At 42.2% G+C, this 20,084-nt stretch overlaps 1 protein-coding gene across 1 annotated transcript in view; it reads right to left on the bottom strand.

The window, feature by feature from the left end:
• The window catches only part of EFNB2 (ephrin B2), a 53,587-nt gene extending 34,437 nt beyond the window's left edge, over positions 1-19,150 (bottom strand). Inside the window, exon 1 of the mRNA XM_073569476.1 lies at positions 18,547-19,150. Coding sequence (XP_073425577.1) covers positions 18,547-18,668 — 122 coding nt within the window. The 5' untranslated portion in view covers positions 18,669-19,150. The remainder of the gene's footprint in view (positions 1-18,546) is intronic.
• Between the last annotated feature and the right edge of the window lie 934 nt (positions 19,151-20,084).

Below are 20,084 nucleotides of genomic sequence, written 5' to 3'. Positions count from 1 at the left end.
TGTATGGACACTAATGGTTCTGCAGCAGACACCGGTGGAGTAGTGGGCTGTAAATGCACTACTCCCATCTAAGACTTGGGGGCACTACAGCAACATTGATAGTGAGCCGGGATTCAGGAGTAAGGAGTCCCCGAAGCAGGCTACAGCTGTCTGTCGTACAAGTAGAGTTCTTGGGAACATCTGTCAGGAGGAACTCCAGTGTAACTCAGTACTAGGAGATCTTCACACTTAAAGGCGCTATAAGAGGAGACATTCAGAAAGGTACATGTTGGAGGAGCATTGGAAGGGAGCATTCCATCTGGCCTGGAGGTTGATTGAGTCTCTGAACCGGAGGACACAGTACGGAGGCAGGCACCTGTGTGTACTACAGACTCTGAGTAAAGCTTTGGAACTACAAGGCCTGGTGTCCTCCATTGATTCTTGCGCCTACACACCCAGCACTGCTACATCCGAGTACCAGCTACTACACTGCCTGCGCCCCTCAGCTACCCCCCCACATCTACACTGCCCTGGGACTACAGCTCCACCTGTGGGGAGCTTCACCATCTTGGCTGCAACACACCACCAGTCCCAGAGGTTCTGCATGAAGCGTCGGCTTAACATCTCCCTTGCCGAAAACAACAGGTGGCGTCACAAACTATTCATCAATTCTATTTCATTGTTCTTTCACCTGTTTTTGCAATGAAGCCCCAGGGCCAAGGACCGGGTCACAGCTCCCGTGACAACTCCCACTGAGATCAACAGGCCCAGTGCAGACTACCCCACAGCCCTGACCGGGGCGTTCCACACCCTATGTCGAACGGAGACAAGCAAAGCTATCGGGTAACATGGGGAGAGATCTAGTAGTGGCTTATCTCCTGGAGAACAAAAGAATTGGGGATGTGTCTGGGGGAATCGGGAGGACCCCATACACATTATGACTTTCGGTCGATCTCAGATATCGGTTGCTTCATGCGACATTGATCTAATGTGCATGGGGGCCTTTATTATTTGAATAAGATGCACATAGGAGACAGACTTAATTACATGTGCCTTGCCTAAAATAGGTTTTATGGACCGAGCTAGTGATTAAATGCTTTTCATTATGGAAAAAGAAGAAAGTAGGATGGCACTCACTGTTCTCATAAAGCAATTCACTTTATTTCATTTAAACAAGGCATAGGCATGGATATTGGCACGGGAGAAATGTAAAAAATGTCCGTTTTTTTACATTTCTCCCGTGCCAATATCCATGCCTATGTCTTGTTTAAATGAAATAAAATGAATTGCTTTATGAGAACGGTGAGTGCCATCCTACTTTCTTCTTTTTCCATAATGATATGTCATGTTTTTTCTATATGGGATTGAGCACCCGTTCAGTGTGGGTTTTCGGTGTTACATCAATTGCGGTAATTCCGATATTATGCGGGTGATTGCTTTTCAGCAACGGTGACGGATTTTCTTCTTTGGTTTTTGATTGTCAATTAAATGCTTTTATCTGTCCTTTTAACAGACATTTTCACCAGGGCTGTAAAAAAGAGTTCTTTACAGATTCTAACCACAATGACTACACAGTGTTATTTTATATCTAGCTGGTAAATAAAGTGTTTCTAATGTAAATTCTTGGATATAAATTATGATAACAGTATGTGATTTAGGATGAAAACTGTAGGCACTTGTAAGAAATCTTTTATTGAGGAGCTGAAAGTGTTAGAAATGGAACCAGTTGAGCGAGTATTTGCTAGGCGTGTTTCAGCATATTTCTGTATGGCAGCACAATCGAACGCTTTCTTATTTAGTAAATAGTAATTTATACTGACATAGCTAGAGGGGGCAGTTCTTACCCTCCGTGACCTCATGTTCTACTTAACAAAGAACCTGTGTGGCTGGGTATAGTTTTACTCAATTCTTAATCAATTTCCCACCTCTGTCTCACAATTGCTATTGATGTAACAATAATATTATATTTCACAGTCCACATTTGCACAATTTACTCTTAGCATTGGATTCCTTTTAGTGGTCTGTTCTATTCATCAGTTTTTGTAATGTATCTGCTAGTGTTTACATTAATAGTATTCCATTGGATTGTTAGCATTCATACATTACTAAACCATATAAATAGTAAGATATATGTCGTTGTGTTCAGTGCTCTGACACTGCTAGGCCGAGACCTTTGTTCAGATGTAAAATGCCACACAAATGGTCTTATCCATAAGAAAGTAAGTATTCTCCACAAAAGAAAGAAGTGATTTTCTATTCAATCAGGTTGTTAAAAAAAATATACTTAGGTACTTTTGTTTTCGGGAAGAAAACATTACATCTTATTTAGGCATTGTTACCAAACTTTTCCTGATTCATACCTAGTAGATGTATATTGGCTTGACCTGTCTCTTCCAAAAAGACTGGATAACTCCGGACTCTACCGACCCATCATTGTAAGCAGATATCAGAGTGAGATCAGGACAGGACAGTTGGATTTCAATTGACCGCTAGTTGTCTTAACAACATAATCGAGACTGGCATGGTACATGTCAGTCTTGATGAGAGGTCGGGTTGGAATTCTTTAAAGGGAACCTGTCACCACTTTTCTGGCCTACCAGCTAAAAATATCAGCTAGTTGAGTGTCAGCTATGAGTAACACCAGGAGGGAAGGATCCAGCGAGAAAATACTAGTCTAAAAAATAACTTTTAACCCATTATTTTAAAACATGGGCGGCACAAGGTTGTCAGGCAAAAAAAAAAAACATTGTTGTCAGATCAATACATTTCGACTTTGCAGTCTTCGGATCTGCATTATTCACATAAAGTAATGAGTACAGCAAGCCGAGAAGGGGTGGAGTGACGGAACCGAAGCAATATCCATCGGATGCGAATTAGACAAAACTTGCATGAAAACGCCAAATGTCACAAAAGTTATAAAAGTGTTTTACCGAATCTGGCGAAAATACTTTGACGAATCAGTGCCCAAATATTTGGCAGGACCATCAATTGTCATAAAGTTGGATGCCAACCACTGAGAAACCTGAACTGGTAACTGCATTGTTTGTCACGTATTTTAAGCTATTTTTCTGAGAAAACTAACAACCTAAAAGAAAACAATTTAAGGTCTCATTATTGTATATGTTTTTCAGCTCATAATAAGCAGCTTTTTTGTGGCCTGAACCAATCATCATGGTCATGAAATGATACCGTGATCAGTCCCCATTTAGAAGCTAGGTTGCATCAAAAGCCTTGTCACACAGGATTTCTATAACCACATACACGTCTTTTTAAACAGTGAAAAAAAGGACTTCTCCAGCCACCGCTGCCACTTAGAAAACATACTGGAAGACTTCCTGTATATCTACTGGCACCTGTTAAACAACTGGCTCTACATACAAGCCATAAATTAGCAGATAAGACAGGGCAGAACATTTGGCTGCAATAAGCTGCATAATCATGTATCCCCAACATAAGAAAGTTTACAGCCTATCATTTTAATCTGAAGGTAATTCACACCTGTACAGTCAGATTCCCAGAAGCAAGTCTCCAAACCACAGACTGCAATGGAGGGTGGGGTCTGTCTTGCTATGCGCAGGCGAGGCGTTAGATAAATAATGACAGAAGCTTGGAGAATAATTCATGCCAAATGCAAATTCTGAATGATGTCATTTATTTTTCAAAACTGGTTTTAAAAAAAGCAAACAACATATCTGGATTATGCCAAAAATAGGAAAAAAAAGTAAAAATAGGAATATTTATCTACCATTTTCTGCGGGTGACAGATTATATGGCAGTCAATCACACGTGCACATGAGATTTTCAATTAACAAGTTGAATGGCAATGAGTAGACGTTAAAGGGAATCTGTCAGCAGTTTTGGCAGATATAAGATTCGGCCAGTGCTTTTCAGGGCTTATCTACAGCATTCTATAATTCTTTAAGAAAAATAAGTTTTATTATACTCACTGGGTGGGTTATACTCACCCAGGGGGTGGTCCAATGTGGTCTGGTCCGATGGGTGTCGTAGGTTCGGGTCAGACGTCTCCCATCTTCTTGCGATGCCATCCTCCTGCTTGCTTCATCGCTCCCCAGCATTGCGCTCCTGCGCAGGTGTACTTATCTGCCCTGTTGAGGGCAGAGTAAAGTACTGCAGTGCGCAGGTGCTGAGCCCCTCTGACCTTTCCCAGCACCTGCGCACTGCAGTACTTTGGTCTGCTCTCAAAAGGGCAGAGAAGTACCCCCCTGGGTGAGTATAATGAAACTTATTTTTCTTATCTTTCAGGTTGGAGGGGGGGCTTATCTACTGTACATATCTTATATTGGCCAAAACTGCTGACAGGTTCCCTTTAAATACTTCTAGATCTCTTTTAACCCCTCTATATCAATGTTATACAAGATTCTCCTTTTTTCCTTGAACTTTCACAAATTTCATACTAATTTTATCTCAGTTAAAAAAAGATCTTTATGGCTACAAGAACAGCGCTGTTCATTTAAATACTGCGCAACCAGACCCGAGAGAACTGAAGGCATTACTTGCCCACAGACGCATTGGATGTAATCAAGCAGCACTGTCCCTGTAGCTCAGAATATTTATAAGATAGAGGACATGCATATAGCAACTTTAAAAAAAAAAGGTCTTCATTAAATATTCTAGATTTATAAATCGGCTATGTCATATTTATGTGCCATGCTTTAACTTCATACGTTGTCCTGACTGCCTAGAACACACTGCCATTTGGCCTGGAAGAAGAAATGGAATCGTAAAAAAAAAAAATCATTTTTCCAGTCCTCTTTTCTATTTCTTTCCACATACAACAGCTTGCAGTCAGTGTGGTTCTACAATAAAATGTCAAATTATGCCTGGTCCTGATTTGTCTTTCCAGTGCAGAGCGATTGTTGGTTATGCTCCAGGCTCTTTTTATTGCCTTCAGGACTGAAGGTGTTAATATTGGTTCCCAATGCATTATGTAAAGATCCAATAAGGGGGTCTTGCAATTCAATTTGACTATGTTCACCAGTTAAAAAAAAAATACTAGCAAAAGGCAGAGATACTTACCTGCCCAGGCCTCCAAACAAATCAGGATGCGGGTAAGCATCTCTGCCTTTTGCTAGTATTTTTTGAATTTTTGGAGGCTCTCCAAGACATCTTTTTGTGCTATATTTGTTTAGTGTTAGGATTCGTAAGTGTGGGAACCTGTGACATGGGTTACGAGCTTACATATTTTGGCCAAAGTATTAACTAATACCTCACATATGTGTTTTTTGCACATTTTTTTCAGGGTGCAGTTGGGCCCATTTGGTCTTGTAAACTGTGGTGTCTGTTCACATGGGATGCATTTGAATAGTGCTAGGCAACCCGCCTGATCTAATAGAAGGGCTTCACAAATAGGCTGTTAACCTGGAGGCTGTGCATTTCCATTGTGTTAACAGAGCCGCATACAAGTCTTTTTTGTGCAGTAATATACAAAGCAGCCACCCCCTCCATTGGGATTGGTAGGTTGTGAGTGGTTGCCTCATCTGTATTTCTGCACCTGTGTTGCCGCCATCTTAACTACATGGGTCCTCCGCATACTGATAGTGCATTTGTTTGGAGGCCTGGGCAGGTAAGCATCTCTGCCTTTTGCTAGTATTTTTGGAATTTTTGAAGAATCTGTAAGACCTCTTTGTGTGCTATATTTATTTATGTTCACCAGTTACCAATAATCTCCAAGATGGAATACTTTACAACTTTATCATTTACTAGATAAGGCTTCACAAAAGGGGGCCAGCATGACAAAAAAAAAGAAATAAATTACCAAGGCAAAAGCAATTAAAAGCAGATCAAAATCGCATTTTGCATAAAGCTTAACAAAACCTAGCAAATACACAGACAAACTGCGATTAGGATTCCAGAAAGTGGAGGAAGAGGGTTGCCATTATTGCAACTTTTCTAGCCTTGGAACCTGGAAAATTTCCATATCCTAAATTTAAAAGGCAACATATAGCGACTGGAAGTTTAATGCCAGGATCACACTACCGTGTGTGATGTGAGAAACCGCAGCTCCAGTCCTGATTGCCGGCGTTAGCGCTGGGTGGTGATGCAAGAGACTCGTGCGAGTTACTCGCATCACACACGATAGTGTGATCCCGGCCTAAAAAGTAACATCTATCAAACTTCTTCCCAGTTCAGTTGCACGCTTCAGCATAAACTGGATTGACTGCTGACATCACTGCCCGGGTTATCCATAGTGGGACCTCTCAGTGAGACATCATCATTTCTACCGCTATTACATATTCAATCTCCAGGTCTGTAAGCTTCTACGTTGGCTGCAATGCCGTGTGCCAAGAATGGGCTCTTTTTTCCATTCTTACTTAGTGTCACTTTCAATAAAATATATTCTCGCAATATGCAGGTTCACACTGCTCCTCTATTCCCTTGAATTTTCCAATTCTGCTCTGCTGCTAGATTTGTTTGACTACCTGTCTCCTCCATAACATCCACTCCAGACTGTGATGTGAGTTGTCTGGCTTGGTACTCTGTGCCTGACATCATTTAGGACAAAATACTGTACATGTAGTTTGTTGATATTTCTCAAAATTAGTTTTTTTCTCTCTTTTTTTCCCACCAAATGAACACAGACTGTGAAATATACGACTCAGTAGCCTGGAAACTTAAAATCTTTGGTAGAAATAGAACTTTTAATATTTATACCATACTCTAAATCATCGGCTTTGTAATTAACAGCCATATCCCGCAATGAAATACTGGGTGTTGGCTGGTCACAGGGAAAGAAAAAAATGCCTTGCCCTTTGAAACTGTATTTGTTTGGAAAGGAAAGCTGATGACTAGCATATATAATAATGCTAATATTATCTAAAGATTACTCTGCTTTCAGTTTGCACAGTATTTTCCAAATGAATGATAAGGAACAAGAAGAATGTGGTTGGGATGGCAATTACCATAACTGAGTCAGTGAGTGAGTCATGCCATCCTATTGGGTAACGCAGGGCAATGTATGCTGAATAGCAGATGTCATCACACTGTTGAGAAAAATGCCAGCAAGACTAAAAAAAACTAGGATTCACAAGGGCTGGTTGCTCTGCAGTTTGTGATCCCCTCATTAGGCGTGCACCCATGAAAATGCATGATTTGTACCAGTCTCATTATGCGTATCAATCTCTAATTTACCGCACAGGCGGATTGCCATTACACATTATGTTCTCACATTGTTGGATTTTATTTAATGCTTAAATTTTTGCTGTACAAGCCGCCAAACCTTGTGGATTGTCAGGATGTAGAAATGAATGCAGATAAATGAATAGCATTGGAAGTGGCGGCCTCCTCTATTCCGCAGGGAAGTCATAAATAGGAATACCAGGTACCTAATGGCTGAAATACAATTCACCCTGCTTGGCCAGTGTCACGTTAAGGCATTTATGGGTGGCACGTAACATTTATGATATGGCACATGCCAGATGTGAAAAGCATACTGTTCAGTAGTTGGAAGGAAATGAGACACAGACAGGCCCTGCTTTACATCAGCACTATAGCCTTTCCGTTATACAAATAAGCAGTAGGCCAGAGCCATTCACTTTACTTCTTTTGTCATCTGAACACCATAAATATGCACCAGTTTCCAGCTGGAAAAGGCAGAAAGTCTGCTGGACGCACAGACAAAATGTTAGTCTCTTACACCATAAATATTTTGACTTAATGGTCCCTCATTGAACACCATCAGGCAGCAAAAAGTCTGTAACTCCTCTTTAAATTAACTGTTTAAAGCTAAATTTGTGTCACAGTGAACATTTTTACAGGAAATATATGACAATGCACCGATCGACTTTAGTTTATTCACTGGTGGGGTTGCTCCGTCTTGGGAGATTCACCCTAAGTATGTCTGTCTGTACCCGACATGGGAGAAATTCCATGTAGCACGTTACTTATAAGATATACTAGTAAAGGACATATTCACTAAAGAACCCTTTTAAAAAATTATCTTTTCTAAAATGTGAATAGATTTAGAATAAGTCATAAGAAGTGGAGAACCTTTAGTCCATATTGTACATGGATATTTTCCTAAATTCTGAAAAAGAAATCCCTAATGCACAGATCGAGAAACTGACCGTAAGGGTAAGTGCACACGTAGTTTTTAAGTTGTGCAGATTTTGTTGAAAAATCCGCAGGACAAAAGTCCTGCGGTTTATCTGCGGATTAGCCTTCGGTTATGTCCTGCGGTTTCTCACCTCACAATGATGAAGGTAGGAAACCGCAGCGAAATCCGCACAAAGAATTGACATGCTGCGGATTGTAACCTGCAGCAAATCCGCACGGAAAAATCCGCAGCATGTGCACTGCGTTTTTTTATTTCCATAGGAAATAAAGGTACTGTACAACGCAGCAGAATCTGCAGCGTGTGCACATACCCCAAGACAAATCGATGGATAGATGAGCTGAGCTTATGAAAGGAGCAGAGTTTGTCACCGTTAGCCAAACAGGTTTTGCCCAAACCTACAGACCTCCTCAGCTCAGTGAGTTATCGCACTGCACATTAGAAAGTGTCTGAGTGACAAGTTCACGTTTGCTACATCTGTAGATATGTAGATCCTTCATAAACGTATCGCTTCCCTGGCTCGATGTTTCCTATTACCGTTTTATCTCACAGCTATTTTTTACCTTTGTCTGTCAAACAGCCAACACCATGTAAACTTAAGGTATATGCTCTTAAATTTCCTGCAACAAAGAAAGATGTAAAATCCTGGAAACTTCTCCAAACCGCTCTGCCAAGAAACATGATTTAATGAAATCATCTGAGACGCACTTAATCAAAAAAGTGTGTTTAGGATTATTTGTGCAGACAGAACAGTTACTGCTAGCTTCTGTGTTTTCTCCCAGCCCTGGCTATTCTTCCATCATAAAGAACAGCCATTCGGGCTATAAAACACACACACTGCTCCCTCTCTCGCACCTGTACTACCACATCTCAGCATGGAGTTTAGTGTCACTCCTCAGTGGATCTAGTGTCTGTAGTTACAAAATGCAGGGGAAAACAAAAGCAAAAGAGTCTTTTCTTTCTTGCTTTTAAAGGGCTGTTTTCAGCTGGAGAGCAGAAGTCAGGAAATCATCTTTCCTTTTACTGCTTTACTGCATAACAAAGAGCACAGGCTTTAAACAAAGACGAGCCTGATGCATTTAATGTGACATTCTGCACTGCTCCTAAATAACCAGGTCCCCCACCTTCACCCCTCCTTATTTCAGCAGTGAAAAATCCTACTAGAACAGGAGATGTGTTCCAGGAATAGGCGCACAGATTAATAAATATGTATCAGAAATGTAACATGACGTGTGTTTAAATACCTCCTCTAAATATGTTACATTTACTGTAGGGCTGTTACTTTCTATACATAAATCCATAGCTGCTGCTACTAAAATGCAGCTATAAATAAGATAGCTGGAATTTAGGATACGGTCATATGTCCAGTAATCAGTTAACAAAAAAGTTGTGAAGACACAACTTTTGTCCAGCTAAATAAAAAATTATTTCAACTGGATACGGCTTATTAACACTTAAGTCTATAGAAAACGGATCGGTTAGTTAGTCATCCATTTTGTTCCATTTGAAACTGATCCACTAAGCAAAAACCGAATCCTGGTCAAAGGAAAGAAAAACTGATGGCTAATTAAGGGGTCCATTATCCATAGTCGTGAAAGTTAAAAAAAAAAAAAAACACGGATCCAGTTGAAATCAGTTTATTTTAAGATTGCTGCTGGATCTGGTCTAACTAATGATTACTGGACATGTGAACATAGCCAAAGGGCCCCGTTACACCTATCAATGTCCCAGCGATCCCACCAACGATCCGAAGTGGATGGGATCGCTGGGACATAGTTAGCTGATAGCTGGTGAGCTGTCACATAGACAGACCCACCAGCGATCAGGACCAGCGAGTAAGCTGGTTTCCAAGGTAAACAGTGGGTATCTAAGAGCCGCACGGCTCTTAGTTACCCGCTGTTTACTTTGGAAACCAGCTCCCAGCATCGCTGATCGCTGGTCTCTCGCTGCCACACACAGAAATGCGCGCTGGGCAGCGGGAGACCAACAATCAAAAAACAGCTCAGGACGTTGGATCGCCATCAGCGATGCCGGTCGCTGATCCATGTCACACACAGCGATTTCGCTGTGGCGTCACAAAATAAGCAATCTCGCTGGCAATCTCGCTGTGTGTGACGGGGCCTTTAGGCTGATCTTGACCAGCCCAAGTCAATTGTACCAACTATGGAAACATACATTTGCCCAGAGGAAATTGTAAAAGCTATATTAGTCCTGTAATACAGAAAAAAAAACAAAACACAAAATATCCAATAGTTAAGTACTAGGAGTTGCATTACTACATAAATCCCAACTAGTTGTCATCATCTAAGCACAAATAAGAAGGATCCATCTTCCCCCACGTTTCATTCATGCTTCCAAGTTGTGTGCACTCTACAAATTATACCCAATGGCCCCTTGCAAGGCATTCAGTCTAGCAACCCTTTCAGATACGTGTCAGCTCTTACATTTAGTTAATCTATATGTTGCTATGGTTGCAGCCTGTATTTGCCTTTACATTTTGTAAGAATATAGGAAATACAGGAAAAATGGTGGTTCTACTGCTGTACAATCAGATAACTGCTGTTCGGTCCACTGTGCCTTTCTTCCACACTTCAATCAAAAGGGATCAGTTTCTTTAGAGGTTGTTCTGGATTTAACTTGCTTCTGTATAGATCTAGCCCAAGTCCTTGTAATCCCCTTATTAACGATGACCACGGATTGATTTGCTTAAAAATAAAAGCAAATTGGTTCGGCTTTGTTTTTAAATCAAAGTTACAAAATGGATTAGGAGAGAGAAAAATCAGCAGATTTCACAAAGCCAGGATGGTACTGAATTTGCAATGAGAATTAAACAAGTTAAACAGGAAAGCTGTGTGAATGGTTTACATTTTTCTTTATGAGACAGGGCCTGCAATGCTCACGTCTTTTGTCTTCTTGGCCTCTGAGGAAACAATGAATCTGCAGGAGCTCTTCCAAGCTATTCTAATACTGCCCATTTGCCTTCATATACCATACGGTCAAAAATAATTTGTAGAGAAGAAAACTGGACAGAAGCTTGGCTCTTGAGCTGAGTCCAAATATTTTAAACACTTGATCACGCCCGTTTTAATCACCAGAATGTGACATATACAGTCTATGAAAATGTCTGATGGGTGACTTGAAAAACAAGTTTTTACGTATGTCATCCTGTACAAAAGCAAAAGGCTAAGCTCATACCTACGCTCTTAACAACTGACCTGTCTGCCATGTCTGGAGATGACATTTGCGTGCTGCTGAAAGTCTAGCTGGCAAAGGAGATTGAGATTTTTTGGCTAATGAAGTCTGCAGTGAAACCATTTTGGAACTTACAACATAATTGGTATGACCTAGAAATTGAGTGACCAAAAACTAGAGACATCATTAAAACTATGAACAAGAACCTGGCCTAGAAATGCCTACATGTTTTCTAGTGGCTTATATTTATTTATTTTACCCACTTATATAGCACCATTAATTCCACGGCACTTAACAGACACATCAGCATCGCTGTCCGGATAGGGAATTTAGATTGTGATCCCCAATCAGTATGTCTTTGGAGTGTGGGAGAATCCAGAAGAAACCCACATAAACACAGGGAGAACATTCAAACTCCTTGCAGATATTGTCCTTGGTGGTATTTGAACCCAGGACCCCAGCTAACCACCCAGCCACCATGCTGTCCATGTTCCACATATGTACACTTTGTATTTAAATATAAACTATAATAATGATGTTACAGAAATATGAAGTACTCTGGGGTAAACCCTTAAAGGATATTTGGTTAGCAAATAAAAGTGCCACCATCTTTAACTTAGAAGCTGAAATAGACAGCAGTTAGGCCACATTCACAAGTCAGTTTTTCACGTTCACGTGCTATCCATTTTTTTTTTCACGGACACTAGTCTATAGGGTTGTTTTCAGTGATTGTTTTCATACCAAGTGGTCCTTGCAAAATCATGAAGACATGTCTGATATTGATTGAGTGATGGATTAAAGTACATGAAAATAAAAATCGGACAGAACACAGATACCATCCGTTCTGTCACTTTTTCACTGACCGAAATGAGAAGGTGGAGAAACTTTTGTCTCATCAGTTTAAAAAAAAATGTTGAAACAGACCGAACTCTGATGAAAATCAGATTTTCTAGTACAGTACGTCAGAAAACTGCCATCTAAATGAGGCCTTTGGATTTAGCCAGCTCGAATTTGTCTGCTTGCCTATAAATAAATCCTATTTTATAATATAAAAATCTCTAGATGTTGAAGGACTTAACATTCCTATACCATCAAGCTAAGGTCATAATATTCTACGGCTCACATTTTACAGGGCAACAACATAAATAAGCAGTAACACATTGCCAGCCATTTCAGAAACATGTCTGATCTCCATACAGGTATACACACTACTTGCAACCTGACAATACAGCTCTTTGATTATTTGCAGGGTGATCATGACGTCATTTATATCCAAACAGAAAGCAAAGGCATTTTATAGGCCTGTAATCAAAGCTTGCCATAAATTGCAAAATCATCTTAACACGTTCCCCAAGACAAACTACAGCTGATCTGTGACTGCCCTTTGAGCTCTCTATAAAGTGTGTCTTGTAATAAATAACACACGTCAATGAATTCTATCCAGATAATGTAATAAATGATGACTTCTCACCAATTTATGTGCTATTTACAAACGCACATTAAGAGCAATCATATTATTTTACAACATGCTCTCAGGCCTAATTTTCTAGAGTGCTTTTCAAGCTGTAATGATTGGGGGGTGAATAAAACTTAGCTCTTTTATGTCTATGCTATACTAATTCTCAAAGTTGTTTCTCAAGTTCCAAAAATGCATTTCTGGGAATCAATATTTATGACTTTAAACGGGAGGGAAAAAATGCAACACCTCAAATTGACAAAGTGCATCATTCCGTTGTGTCCAGCTGAAAATAACTGGCAGAGTTCTGACATTGAGAGTCTTTAGGGAAGACGGATGAGCCGACGGTAATACCTTCAATAAAATGCTTCAACAAACAGCTAAGCGAAATGCAAGAAAAAAAAGTCCAGATACGCCATGTTACTTGGTTTTCTAGTTACACATAAATTACAGTATCCAATTAGGAAATTATTTTGTGCAAGTGTCTTCCTGTGGCTTACAGGCATCCGACCTTCCATACATGCTCAAGGTAAACCCCAATGTGAGCACTGACTGAAGATGGTAGATTATAGGCTGTCAGGTATTTCATTAATCTCCCAGGTAATTGATATTTCCCTTTTCTTTATGAATCCAGCAATATGTGAACGTGTCCTCCCTGATTAATAGGAATCAGCTGCACATGGAAACGAAACATACTGTTCTGCTTGTTATTAAAAAGGGCCGGGGAAAAAAAATGCATCTGAAAGTAAATACATTTCATTGTTCCCTACTTCCAGTGACAATCTAAAGACAATTACTAGACAAACAAAGTGCTTTACCTGAGCAAGCTTTATAGATAAGAGTCTTGGAGATAATTACAGAAGATAATGTAACAATTAAACCCCAGCTGAACCATAGAAGAAAGATAAAAGGGAATCAGTATATCTAAATCTCAGCCTTTTCTGGGTCTAGTGGATGTCAGTAATTTACCTTAGCCAAGATGGTGTGCAGGTGTCAGAGCAATGGGAAAGGATAATGAAATAAAGATGTTTGCATTAGTCCTCCAAGTGTCTTCAGCAAAACTTTGGGTGACAGAGATTTAGAGGTAAGTGCTACACTAACCATTTTATCCGGAGCTTTTGTTTCTTCAGCTTGAAACCGCAATTGGGAAGGTTAAAAAGGGCCATCCCAGGGGAAAGAATTCCTAAATAAATTCTTGTCTACAGCAGTTTAGCAGAGACTGAGATATGGTTTCAGCGGGCACTTTGTTCGAAGGCCGGCTCACTTGTCCCTTGGAACAAGGACCATTGCCTCCAGTTTATCATGCTGACAAAATGTGAGGAATGTGCATATAAAAAGCAGCAACCATTCCACCCCTGGTGCGTTCTCCTTTCTTCCTATTCTATATTAAAACTGACATGATTAACCTAAATGCAAAGCAAGGGCCGCAGTTGAAAGGGGGTATTCACATAGCACTGAATGTGCACTTGTTTACCTATAGACCTCTGCATTTCCCATTCAATGACTAGGTGCCCGTTTCATGCATTCAACAGGGTAATATACCTTCAGTGGTGTATACCTACATGGTGGCAATAAGTAGGTAGTAAGCAATCATTGTGATGGAAACAAAACTCCCATTTTTTTTCTCCTTTTCCAGTTTTAGCTGAAAGCTGAAAAGAACTAGAGGCAATCTAGTACTGTTCTCTTACATAATCTCAGAAAATTCATCCAAGCATAAACATAAAGGCAGCAGTCTGACATATGCAGAAATGTACACTTTGTTGCCACGGCTAGGATTTCTCAAGCACTTACGTTCCCAAATATAAAAGAGATGTTTTTCTGAACAGTATCAGTTGTGACAGCCGACAAACTATGAAAAATGTATTTATATATTCTGCGTTTAATCAAGCGCAACCCTGTTTAGCCATGAGAATAATACAGATCTATAATACTGGTTGAAAGGGCCATAGCATGAAATCAGCAGCGGAGAGGAGGCCCTGTCATCATAAGAGAAACTGACAATATGTCTTTTTTTAAACTAGTAATGAAAGTTTTCTTCCTTCCATATCCCCCACAGTCATATTTATATATTTAATGCGCTGCAAGAAATCACTGGACCAAACTAACATCTCATCTGGAAAGAGCGACATTCATATTTAATAGCTGATCCCCAAAGAGCGAAGTGACATGCATTATTTAATGATAACGTCCATCTGATGCAAATATATGACTTTGTTTATTTCCAAATAAGGGACATTAACAGCATACCACTGTATGGAAAAGGAAACTATTCTGCAGCATGGAGACAAACAGGTAAGGTAAAACTAGACTGGTTTTGTGCCCCAGGAGGAATACGTGACGTTCTTAATGTCAGTTCAGTATCACTGATTGATAGGTAACGCTATGTCAAACACTACAGAATTCAAAGAAAAAGAACACATGTTGCAACCATTTGTACTGGGGTAAGTGGAAAGCAAAATGTAGAGCATAGAATATACTGGACTGGCTTCATTTATATGGTGCTGTATGCAACAGAACAGGATTCTTACATAATTGCAATCACATTAGAATCAAAAATGTGCAGGAATCCAACAATAATGTCAAATACAAAAAAAATGTAAATGTGATGAGGAGATGAAATGGTGGGCTTACAGTGAGGAGTCTGCAGCGAGAACCGCATTGAGCATTGGAAGAGTGACCTCTGTAGGACTGACTTGATCACTGGTTTTCTAATGTCTCTTTATCATAACAAGTGAACCTTTTTGGAAAATAATATATTGGGAGGGATGGGATAAGTTCAGGTTTGCCAGCTCACTAAAATACTGATTTATACAATGACATGACACACACAGCTGGCCTAGCGTAAAACTTGCCTTGTAAGCTCCATACAGTGCTATATTAATGGCAGCTCCTCTGCCACAGGGGAAGATAGAAAGCGCTAACAATGTGCTTGCATCTAACCCTATAAATGCTGTGCATTGTAAGGTTATATCACTGCCACTAGGATAACCAAAAAGCCTAATTGATTAATGCTATCTAAGGGCAAGAAAGATCCCCGCATATACATACCGCTGCATAGTTGTAAAGTGGGTGCTATATAAATATTATAAGCTGTAGCCAAGACCTAAGCTATAGACTAGAGAGAATCTATGACTAGGAGTCAGGATAATTATGTATTAGAATACACTGAATAATATCCATTAATACATAAGAGAATGCGCATTATCCCATTCCTCTTTTGACTTTTAAAGGTTCCTAGAAGTCTAGCGCCCCTGCTACTGACAGGGACAGCCCATAAGTGCAGACCCCTACCCTGTAAAATCTGGACTGAGCCAGCAGCACATGCTAGGAGTGACCTCATCACAGACAGACAACACCTTGTAAAGGTTTCCTGTGTCTTTGATTTGGGCTTTGTCCAGTCTACATCAGTGTAGGACATAATCTACCTGTGCAGAACAAGCTTCATGATTCAGCAATATAAGTAGGTGTGAAGCATTTCAGACAATATATAAAACACGCTGTATACATGGTTACAATGAAGTGTATATATAATTATGGATGGGAAGAGCTGAACAGACTGGAGATCAGGGGTCAGAACTCTGCAGCAGCATGTATGCTGCGGGTCCAGGCTGAACTGCCTGCTCCAGTCCCAGCACCGAGCTGAGATAATGGCCTCACATCACCAGCCTGACCTGGCAGCACCACAGCCAGAGCTGGCACATGCCATTCAGGGAAGAGGATCACTGGCCAGCGTACACAGAGCCCAGAGAACAAGTGGCTGAGGGGGTCTAGAAATACCATCGGGTCCTTAGTATGAGGGCAATAGCTGCACCACACGGAGGCACGAACATCTCCCCCATCTTAGGCGAATACAGTGTGGATACAGTGACCTAAAGTCTTGAAATTTCTTACACCCTGGTGTGCATGCGGCTCAAGCTCTGGTTCAGACACTACCTGGCGATCGGCAATTCTAGATGCTGGTAAGAAGTCGCAAACCAAACAGCGCAGAGGTGCACACAGCGCCCGCAGGGGACAGTCCCTATCTATGCAGTAACCCACAGTATACTGGCAGCATTAGAGTGGCCCAGAAACCCTATAGTACTAGCCCATCACTATACACCGAAGGAGAACACTCGCCGTACAATGCTCAAGGACTAGCCTGCAGTAGCCCATTACTATACACAGAAGGCACAGGCTGTGCAGTCTTCCAATTGCACATCACTATACACCAAAAGAGACTAGCTGCACAGTACTCATACAGTACTCCAGGACTAGCCTCCAGTAGTCCATTACTACATCCCATAGGCACAAGCTAGCCATTCAGAACTACAGGACTAGCCTCCAGCAGCCCCTCATTAGAAACCAAAGCACCATAAAAACCCACAGTACTCCAGCACTAACAGTATAGCATCCCAGTACTGCATCACCCTTCAGAAGATAGTCCTTTTCACTAGCTAAGCACTCTATATAGTCGAATATCCCCAACGCAATCCTAGAACAATCCTAGGTCACTTAAGTACTCCAGCAGTACCATTTAGTCGAACTGTAAAAAGCTTCAATTTGTCCCACACTTCCTACAGCCACAGCCTACAGCACACATAACCTAGTAGCCAAACACAGACCGTCAATAGCCCATTACAACCCAACAGCAGCCTAACGTAACAACCCGATAGTAGCCCATCACAATCCTACAGTATAAGTTCCAGTAGCCCAGCACAACCCTCCAATAGCCCAGCACAACTCTACAGCAGAGCCCACAGTAGCCCAGCACAACCCTTCAATAGCCCAGCACAACTCTACAGCAGAGCCCACAGTAGCCCAGCACAACCCTTCAATAGCCCAGCACAACTCTACAGCAGAGCCCACAGTAGCCCAGCACAACCCTTCAATAGCCCAGCACAACTCTACAGCAGAGCCCAAAGTGGCCCAGCACAACCCTCCAATAGCCCAGCACAACTCTACAGCAGAGCCCACAGTAGCCCAGCACAACCCTCCAATAGCCCAGTACAACTCTACAGCAGAGCCCACAGTAGCCCAGCACAACACTACAGCAGAGCCCACAGTAGCCCAGCACAACCCTCCAATAGCCCAGCGCAACTCTACAGCAGAGCCCACAGTGGGCAAGCACAACCCTCCAATAGCCCAGCACAACTCTACAGCAGAGCCCACAGTGGGCCAGCACAACCCTCCAATAGCCCAGCACAACTCTACAGCAGAGCCCACAGTGGGCAAGCACAACCCTCCAATAGCCCAGCACAACTCTACAGCAGAGCCCACAGTAGCCCAGCACAACCCTTCAATAGCCGAGCACAACTCTACAGCAGAGCCCACAGTAGCCCAGCACAACCCTCCCAATAGCCCAGCACAACTCTACAGCAGAGCCCACAGTAGCCCAGCACAACCCTCCAATAGCCCAGCACAACTCTACAGCAGAGCCCACAGTAACCCAGCACAACTCTACAGCAGAGCTCACAGTAGCCCAGCACAACCCTCCAATAGCCCAGCACAACTCTACAGCAGAGCCCACAGTAGCCCAGCACAACCCTCCAATAGCCCAGCACAACTCTACAGCAGAGCCCACAGTAGCCCAGCACAACACTACAGCAGAGCCCACAGTAGCCCAGCACAACCCTCCAATAGCCCAGCACAACTCTACAGCAGAGCCCACAGTAGCCCAGCACAACCCTCTAATAGCCCACAGTAGCCCAGCACAACCCTCCAATAGCCCAGCACAACTCTACAGCAGAGCCCACAGTAGCCCAGCACAACCCTCCAATAGCCCAGCACAACTCTACAGCAGAGCCCACAGTAGCCCAGCACAACCCTCCAGTAGCCCGCACAGAGAGGTGAAAGGAGAGCAGTCACTTACTTGGGGTTGGAGGAATTCCAGTAAATTGGGTCTAACACTAGCGATCTGGAGATAGCAGTCCTGATCAACAGGATCCACACTCCCAGACTGTACTTCCACACGGAGTCCCTGCCGCCTGCCATAGTACCGTCACCCGAGCCAACGCGGGATCCTCTCCAGGAACCTGCCGCCTCCACTCCAGGAGCTCCAGGCAGGAGATGCAGCGCGAGTCCAGCAACAAATCAGCGTCGTATCCAACCAGATCGCCAGACAAGGTCAGTCCTCACTCCGATTAGTAGAAGTGGTAAAAGAATCAACTCCACACTGAGAACTCCAGCTGGGGTACACGGAATCCTAAGGCATCACATACGGGCACATGAAATACACGGGAGCCCAGCATCCGCTCTGTGCCCGCCTGGCACCACTGATCCTCGGGGAACCAGCCCGCAGTGATGGGAATGATTATCCGGCTATATGCGGGGAGTCCATATATTCCAATCCCCGGGAGAACGGCTGCTGGTAAATCCCTCGGCCGTTCCTGTGCCAGTGGCTGGAGATGGCAGTGTGTGCCAGGAATGCCACTCTTCTGTGTGACGTCTGCTCCTCCAGCCACACTCATCCAAAGTAACCGCGGACAGCAGCGAGCTGTGTGACTATAAACCGCGCCCGCCCCCTCCATCCCGCACCGCTCATTGGCTGCCGAGCACAGTGCCAGCCGCCATTGGCCGCGCTTCACGTCAATCACGGCAGAGCCTATGCTCCAGAGCGGAGCATTGTATGTAACAGGTACAGACCTCCCATACGATATATACAGCGTGAACTCATCTGCATCCCGAGCGCGGTTCATCAGTGTTCATGACGAGCCCCGGCTACAGGCACGCACTGCCCAGTACTACCGTGTATCGGCCCATCACCTGCCATCAGATGCAGTACATGGGGGTCTGCACGGCGCCAGGGACCCGCACATGTGCCCAGTGCTTCCAGTGTGTGGGCTGATCAGCGACTGATCTGCGACCAATGTGCGACTGATCTGCGACCAATGTGCGACTGATGAGCGACTGATCTACTCATCTGCCAAAGTTATCAGTGCAGAATGCAACCTAGTAACTAGGCATGTGCATATATCTGCCGATCTACAGTTACCTATATAGTATAGCCATGCCTATAAGTGTACACCTAAGTATATATATAAGATATACACATACAATGTATGTAATGTGTATAACTCTATAGAGCTAAGTATATGCATATGGCAACTATATACTATACATGGGGGTATATATATATCATGCTTAGCTGTATGTAAAGTATGTGTGTAAATATATAGAATATACAGCCTGTGTAAAATATACAGAGCACTCGGTACATATGTGTATATCTTTTATGTTAATATATGTATACAGTATGTGTGTGTATATATATAGATACATGTATATACAGTATATGTCTATAGATAGATATTAATATGTACATAGAGACACATATTATGAAAATATTGGTATATATAAATATATGTTCATGTTTGCACACATGCTATATAATGTGTGTATATATATATA

This window comes from Dendrobates tinctorius, unplaced genomic scaffold, assembly GCF_039654945.1.
Source record: "Dendrobates tinctorius isolate UK_male_01 unplaced genomic scaffold, ASM3965494v1 ptg000026l, whole genome shotgun sequence".
NCBI classification, from domain to species: domain Eukaryota; kingdom Metazoa; phylum Chordata; class Amphibia; order Anura; family Dendrobatidae; genus Dendrobates; species Dendrobates tinctorius.
This window is presented reverse-complemented; position numbering and strand designations above follow the sequence as displayed.